At 40.2% G+C, this 8,460-nt stretch overlaps 1 protein-coding gene across 3 annotated transcripts in view; it reads left to right on the top strand.

The window, feature by feature from the left end:
* Positions 1 to 3,301: 3,301 nt before the first annotated feature.
* The window catches only part of TMEM233 (transmembrane protein 233), a 93,139-nt gene continuing 87,980 nt past the window's right edge, over positions 3,302 to 8,460 (top strand). For 2 of the 3 annotated variants that reach the window (XR_012241736.1, XM_073616224.1), the window contains exon 1: positions 3,315 to 3,866. Coding sequence is in view for 2 of the 3 variants with exons in the window: in XM_073616224.1 (XP_073472325.1) it covers positions 3,687 to 3,866 (180 nt within the window). In the remaining variant the exon portion in view is untranslated. Of the gene's footprint in view, positions 3,867 to 8,460 lie in introns of all 3 variants that reach the window. The other variant, XM_073616352.1, reaches the window with a different exon arrangement.

Here is an 8,460-nt window from a genome sequence, read left to right as displayed (position 1 = left end):
GAACTATTATGGTCATCGAGTGTGCACTGTCATGAATTAGTGTGTTTTCTGAACACTCAACAGAACACCTAAACCTATCATTTTACTTTTGACCCAGAAGCAATAAATAATGATGAGCCTTCTCTTCTGGTTTACTCTTGAAGTTAAAGCACACAAATCACCTCTGTGTATAAAGGGGGACTTTAATGATTTTTTGGTTTATTAAGTTAAATTGTTTTATAAGTTAAATTGATGTTTTTTATCTGGTTTTTTATCTACTATATTTATGTTTTTGCTTTACAAATAAACACCTAATAATGACATAACAAATATCCAGAGTACTATGTTTCTAAAGAGAGTTTGTGATTGAAACCTCAGTTGTACGGGTTTAGGGGTCAATTCTCTGACATTCTTAAATATGTGTAAATTTCAGGTTCAGCTATAGCACTCTGCAAACAACAAGTTTTTTATCAACAGAAGGTGAGGAAAATCTGGAAATCTCAGTAAAAAGACTAAAGCGCCATCTGCTGACAAGATAAATAATATATAATGTCCATATGTAATATTTCTTATTTTAACTGGTTTTAGAAAAATTATTCTAAACACATGTATTTTTAATCCTTACCAACCATGCAGTTGACGTGATTTGGGAAGGGTTTGGTTGGTGCCACATAAGAGTAGTGGCTGTTATTTTCTTTTTTATTTCCCTTTGTTCTTTCCCACTTTCCTCCTCCTCGGTATGTGGTGGTGAACAGCGGATTTCCATTTTATCTTATGTTTTTATTTTTATTTTTAATTTGTAATTTTGTTATTTTTTGTAAATGAATCTTAATTCATTATTGGACCTTATATGAAAGCACAATTTCAGTCCTGAAGAAGCAGGATCACTGCAAAACGTGTAGAATAAACCAGATATATCATATTAGGCCATCTTTAGCCTTCAAATCCATGTTTGTTGTAACTCATGAGAAGATCCTTTTTATCACATATGTTTTCTGGTATTTTAATACTATGTGTACAATACAATGCATTCTTTTAACTGATATTAGTTGTATATACCGTATTTATCGGCGTATAACACGCACAGGCGTATAACACGCACATTCATTTTAAGAGGGAAGTTTCAGGAAAAAAAACTTAAATTTTAAATAAGGAACTTTGAAGCAAAATAAGGGCCCATGCCCATCTGCAGCCTCACCATTGCAATCAATGCAGCCTGATCAATGCCCATCTGCAGCCTCACAAGTGCCATCAATGCAGCCTCATCAATGTAGCCTCACCATTGTCATCAATGCAGCAGCCTCACCATTGCCATCAGTGCAGCCTGATCAATGCCCATCTGCAGCCTAGAGGGGACAGGGAGGGGGCGGGACGAGCGCTGACAGATTACATACAGTGAGAATCTCCTATGATAGACAGAACAGTGGTCCAATGGTGGCCCAGGAGACAGGGCTTCCTATTACAGAGGCCGCCAAGTAAACAGGAGATTCTCACTATGTAATCTGACGGCACTCGTCCCCCCCCTCCCTGTCCCCTCCGAGGCAGCTAAAATTGAAGTATCGGTGTATAACACGCACATGCTATTTGCACCCGATTTTCATTGTGAAAAAGTGAGTGTTATACGCCAATAAATACAGTAATCAATGAATAATTTCTAGGGTGCATATTTAGAGTCCTTCAAATATTTTGTTCTTTACAATTATTCCGATTGGAATGACACCCCCATGGAAATATTTTACTAACATTGAATTGGCTCCACATGTTTTTTGGTAGCCTATAAAAAATGTATGGACTTAAACACTATACAGTTAAAGTGCACCTTTTAGTAACTTTACATGTTATAAGTCTGCATAATGTAAATAATAATGATAATAATAAATACACAGTATAAGTATAATTAAAAAAAATAAAAAAGCCATTTATTTTATCTTAAATGAGTAATCATTGAGCTCCAGTCAAGTGATTTTGCCTAGACTAAGGTGATGCTCTCTCCCATGTGTATTAAGAACATACATGATACTAGGTCCACTTTAAGCTGCCTGCTCATTAATATGAAAGAAGATTTCAATCACTACGCTACAGCTGTATGTTTATAAATGGTAGAATGGTGAACTGCCATTTCCCCAGTGCTTTTTTGCAGCTAAAGAATTTGTCCATGGTAGGCCGTTGCATCCAATAATGACTCCAAATGGAGTCGCTCTCTCAGATAGCTTGGTTCACAGATACCACATACAGAGCTGACCCAAGTGGCTCTGTACCATGCGATTACTGTGATGACCGATCACAGCGATCACAAAGGTAAACGCACTACTATTTACACTTAGGATCCTTCCTGTTGCATCCATTAATGGCTCCAAACAGAGTCGTTCTCAGACGGCTGGGTTCACAGATACCATGTACAGAGCTTATCCAAGTGGCTCTGTAAAATGCAGTTATTGTGATGACCAATCATGGCGATCACAAAGGTAAACACACCACTATTTACATTGTTGACCCCCCCCCCTTTCTCCTACAAAAGAGGAAGGAGAGGAAATAGTAGTAACCAGTAAATTGGAAAGGAACTAATGCATCAGTGGCAGCTGCTGCTAATGCATTTATTCATTGTTACTTATTCTGAAGTTTTAACCCTTTCACATCCCCCCCCCGCCGCACATCTGAACTCCAGCCTGTATCTGTATGTGACCTGTAAATTATCCTGCTCCTCTATTATTTTGCACATCTGTACTTTAACCCCCTCATCTCCATCTTCACACTGTATGTGATTTTACATTAACCCCTTCCCCTGCTCCTATCTCTGTATGCATCTGTACTGCATCTAGTGGACTATTAAGCAGCACTGTGTTTTGTTTTTTTTTTTAAGAATATAGGTTTATTCATTTCAAGTACATGCAGAGAAGAGGTTCAAAAGCACACCGCATGACCACTCTCTCAGGTTTCCTATTTCAGGGTGACTCCTTTCTCTTGCAGCCTCTCCTACATGCAGGGATTAGAGTTAGTATAGCAAGACACCCACCAGCTGCCAGTTGCCCCAGAGCCTAATGAATGTGTGAAGTTTTCCATGAAAAACACCCAATCACATGCAAGGGAAATTTAAAAAAACAGCATTTTGCTTGCACATAATTGGATGATGGAAGTCAACAGAGCTTCACCTCATTCACTAAGCTGTGGGGCAAATTCATTCCAAAGTGACCCGTCTATTTGCCTTTAGTAAATCAATCCCATTATGTCTGGGAATTCATTGTAGAGCCACACTACAATCCAAGTGAGAAAATTTGATTTTAAGATTAAAATTTGATTTCAAGATTAGATTAAAAATCTTACAAATACTTGCAAGTTTTAATTATTTATCACAGCAGCATTAAAACAAAAAGGTTTCCAGATCATCAGGGAAGTATCCCACACAGGATAAACAGCAACAGCTCTGTCCAAGATGAAACTGGCCTGCACTAGGCATCAAATAGCAATACCAGGTTCTAGGAGACAAGGCTACAGATCTGCATTTCACTTCTGAGGACTTCTGAGGCAAGTCTTTGTGTCTGCCTTCTTTCACTAGCACCCTGGCTGTTGCTCTGTTGCTGATCAGGCATCAGCCGAGATGAGATCACTTCTTACTTGAATCCCAACTTGGGTTTCATAGCCGCCCCTCAGCCTCAAAGAAGACAGCTGAACCTTTCTGGATAGACCCCTTTCTGTGCACTGAATTTTCCATGTCTCAAACTCCTTCCAGTCCAGAAATCAAAAGGGCTTTAGAAGAGAGCCCAGAGACTAACACTGACAATGAATCCACGCCACCTCCCATGCCCAGCAATTACCTGATCTTATCGATATTCGCCTGTTTCTGCCCTGCATATCCTGTAAACATTGTTGCATTCGTGTTCTCTATAATGGTAAGTACTAAACATTTACTTTCTTGATAATGGATGCTGCCGCAATTAAAAGCACCGGCCTGTTTGCTAAGGAACGCATAGAGCGGTGATGATGCGCAAAGTGCAGTCACTCCTAGCAACCAATTAGATTCCACCTTCCATCAATTTAGGGCTGAAAAATAATTGCTTAATGGGTGATATGGATTGCTACACTTTGAACATTGCATTCATTTTAAAAATTTATATTTTAAAATAAATATATATAGATATCTCTATATTTAGATATCTATCTATCTATCTATATATATTTGTAGAACATTTTATTTAGACAGATTATACAAACCATGTGATAGATAAGATTTAAAAACCAACACACTTGTAATTTATGATTTATTTCCTGTCCATTGACTCATTTTACAAATATAGAAGGTCCAGTATGTGACAGAAGAGAGTCCAAGTCAAAGCTAGCAGTACCACAGTGGAAATATCAGTGTGCATAAATCACTGACTGGTATCACCATTTATTAGCTGATGTACATACATTTTGTAGCTGCAAAATTTATGTATATGTGATAATGACATTCATGTAGCTTTAATATAATGAAATAATGCTAATATGATAATGCTTTGCTAATGACTTTCATATCCAATTTATGTGAATGGGAGTTAAAGCGATTCTCAATATGCTTTATACTGATTGTAAAAATATTAAGTGGCGGCCATAAAATAAAGGCAAAGTGTCCTTGATATTAAAGTTATTAAGACCATCAATCTCCAGAAGGACATTTGTCCATTAGACAGGGCGTCAGTCTTGGTGGTAAAGTAATGAGTAATCTTGAAGCAATTTACAATTCTACAAATGCTTGTATATTATCTCTTCTCTGAAATACCAATTATACATTAGAAGTACATCATCATGTGAGTAGCAGTTGTCATTAAGAAAATGACTGACCTGCAGCAACAACTGCTGGGTACTTTAATGAAAACTAAAGCAAAGGAAACATAAGATGGTTGCTAATAACAATTAGATGTATCCTTAAAGCCTATTTAAACCCAGAACCAAAATTGTAACATATTGCAGTTTACCAAGCCTTAGATGTGGTGGCTGCATTCGTCTTCTGTTTTTATTTTTTATTTTTCCTTTTAATTTCACGTGGTGTTCCAGCCAGTAAAACACTTCCCGTCTTAAAGCATAGTTCCACCCAAAAATGGAATTCCCGCTTCAAGGGAAGGTGACCCCCTGACATGCCACATTTGGCGTGTCATTTTTTTGGGGGGGGAGCGGAAACCCCATTTTTAGAGGGTTCCAGCTCTCACTTCCTCCTGGGGCACTGCGGCGCCGGAAGTAAGTTCACCTCTCCCCCCTCCTTCTCGGCAATCATCTGGGACACGTCACAGGTCCCAGATGATTGCCAGGCCAGTCACAGCGCGCCCACAGTGACAATGCCGGCGCCGCAGAGAGGAGGGGGAGACGAGCGGGTCTTTGTTCCCCCGCATTGCTGGACCCTGGGACAGGTGAGTGTCCGATTATTAAAAGTCAGCAGCTGCAGTATATGTAGCTGCTGACATTTAATTTTTTTTTTTTTCGGCGGAACTCCGCTTTAAGCTGGCCTTATGCCTATAGACTTTTGTTATAAAATTGTTGTTTTCAGAACATTTGTTTGAGTAACTAATGCCGCATACACACGATCAGAATTTCCGACAACAAATGTTCGATGTGAGATTGTTGTCAAAAGTTCCAACCATGTGTAGGCTCCATCGGACATTTCGAGTCGGAATTTCCGACAACAGATATTTGAGAGCTAGATCTCAAATTTTCCCACAACAAAATCCATTGTCGAAATTTCCAAGCATGTGTAGACAATTCCGACGCAACAAATTCCACGCATGCTCTGAATCAAGTAAGAGACGGAAGTGCTCGGTCTGGTAAAACTAGCGTTCGTAATGGAGATAGCACATTCGTCACACTGCACATTTTTAAAAAAATTTTAATGCAGCGCATTCTCTTCTTCTTTAGAATGCTAGAATAATGAAGTTGTTTTGCTGCTGATATTCACACAGAGTTCTGACAAACTGATTTCTTTATTATTTCTCGTGATCTCCTGAATAATCTTTATTTTTTTTTTTTGCCAGATCTCCAGAATAATGTTTCTATTTTTTTTTATAGTGATCTCCTTTTTTTTATCAAGATCTCCTGATTTTTTTTGTTAATGTTTTTTTTATAGTGATCTCCATAATATTTTTTTTTCGTTTTGTGTGTCAAGTTACCACAACACCATTATTATCTTATATTTTTTAACCTCAAGGAGATTGGTTGGTGTCCCTTGTTAATTTGACATTGTCTTTTTGAAATGTACCTCCCTACTTACAAACAAACTGTCCTTTTTGAACTTAAACACATAGCCAAGTATTTGTGAAAAAAAAACTAGACATTTATTAGGGGTCATAACAAAATAAAGAGGAAGGCAACGCTGGATAAACTGTTGAAATTGGCGAAGCCTTTGTACCCCAGGGCAGACATCAATTATTTGACAGGCAAAATTAGTAGCCTGAGGAGTCCATTTAATAGGGAGCACAATATGGTCCAGGACTCCGAGAGGTCAGGAGCAGCAGCAGATGACATGTATGTCCTGAGCCTGTGTCTTTTGCCAGACCAGACCGAACCCAGGCCTTCACTCTTTTGTCTTCCTTCCACGCTTCCTTCCAGGCTGTGGCTGTAGTGTTGGAGTTGTGGCAGGAGGTGGAGGAGGAGTATGGTCCAACTCACATGCGTGACTTTTTTTGTGAGTTCTCCCATCACCCCCTTATTTAGGGCCTGATACATAACTTCCTCAAAAATGAGGCGTTGGCCCACCTCCATTTCCTGCAATTTACTGGCTGCCATGCAGGCATAGGCCTCTTGAAGTTTGGGGGTGGTTCTGAGGGCCACAGTAGCCTGCCGAATCAAAGAAAGCGCTGACTCTTCCACGTTACTCCCTTTCCTGGGCCTTTTTGGGGGAAGGCGGAGGGGAGGAACCTGTGATTCGGTCAGGCTACTGGGCACGGCCACCTCCTGGCTGCCACTTTTCATGGCCACCTCCTGGCTGCCACTTTCCACGGCCACCTCCTGGCTGAGACTTTCCTGTGTATGAAAATGGGACATAGTTTTAGGTTTTTGGTCATCAGTCACACACAATTTCGAGCTCATGACTGTTGCAAATTGAATATTAACAAATAGAAAAGACTCTACTTCTGACCCCAGCATTTGTCATTCTTGTCCCAATAATTTTTGGCTACTACTGTCTATTGATATGTAAACCACTTTGTTAATTCTGAAATTAGTGATCAATAAAAACATCTAGTTAACATCATTCATTTTTGGCAAGAAATATGTCGAACAATGCTATACCTGGCTCAGGCTGGGCTCCTCCACATCTTCCTGGGTGGAAGGCCCAAGTTGGACTTCTGAAGCCTCTTCTGAGGTGGAAGGAAGAGTGGAAGGAAGGGTTAAGAGTGATGGCCTGATTTCAGTCTTGTCTGACAAAAAACGCAGTCTGTCATAGTACCACAGCCTGGGGACATAAACGTCATCTGCTGCTGCTCCTGATCTCATGGAATCCTGGACCTTCTTGCGCTGCCTATTATATGTGCTCCTCAGGCCACCAATTTTGCACTTCAAATAGGGGATGGTTGCCGTGGGAATCACCGGCTTCACCAATTCCAGCAATTGATCCAGCGCTGCCTTCCTCTTTATTTTATTATTATAAAAAGGGTGTTTCACCTGCCACAGACAGGGCAGCTCCCTATATTTATCAATGAAGCTAGGGAGGAAGTCATGATCTTAATCTTTTCATTTTCTCTGCAAGACACAACACAAGACAAACCCTAATGTCAGGCTAAACTCTCCTAATCTTGTCCCAATATAGGCCTCAATCTATAAGCAGTATAGGCCACTGATGCCCCAAGTTAAAATTGTACCTTCATTAGCATGATCGGCACTTACGCTACTCCGTCCTCCGCTCACAGATCGTACGTACGACGCACGCGTGTTACGCTTTGTATACACTGCGCATGCGTGAAACTCCACCTGCCCTTGACCTTCTTTCTAGTATATTCCCCGCCCCTTCTCTTTTGGCGCAGTGGGAGAGCACATGGCGGAGACAGAGCAGGTGCATGCAGAGGAGAGCAGCAACGATGAAAGTCCGGAGCCACAAACGTCACGATCCAGGAGATTTAAGGCGTCAAATATGTCCTTTGGTGAGATGGTGGAGATGGTGGACATCTTGAAGAGGGCCGACTATGACAGGAAATATGGACTGTACAGTAACCCAAATGTGAGAAAGGCCAAAATCATGACTAAAGTTGTGAAAAGTCTGCAGAAGAATTTTGTGGTACGGCGATCCAAGGATCAACTGAGGAAATGATGGTCAGACCTCAAATTGAGGGAGCAGGATCAGTACAGAAGAATCAAGAGAGTGCTGCAAAAAAGTAAGTATTTTGTCGTGTGTTCCTATTATTATTATTACTTTCAGGCTGCTCCATGTGCTTTTCTTTACTGTTGTACAGTTTAAAATGGCATTTAAAATGGCAAGTTTCAGGTTTGCGGGCACAGTAATCGTTCGTAGTAAACATTGTT

The sequence above is a fragment of the Aquarana catesbeiana genome, linkage group LG01 (assembly GCF_042186555.1).
Source record: "Aquarana catesbeiana isolate 2022-GZ linkage group LG01, ASM4218655v1, whole genome shotgun sequence".
NCBI classification, from domain to species: domain Eukaryota; kingdom Metazoa; phylum Chordata; class Amphibia; order Anura; family Ranidae; genus Aquarana; species Aquarana catesbeiana.
This window is presented reverse-complemented; position numbering and strand designations above follow the sequence as displayed.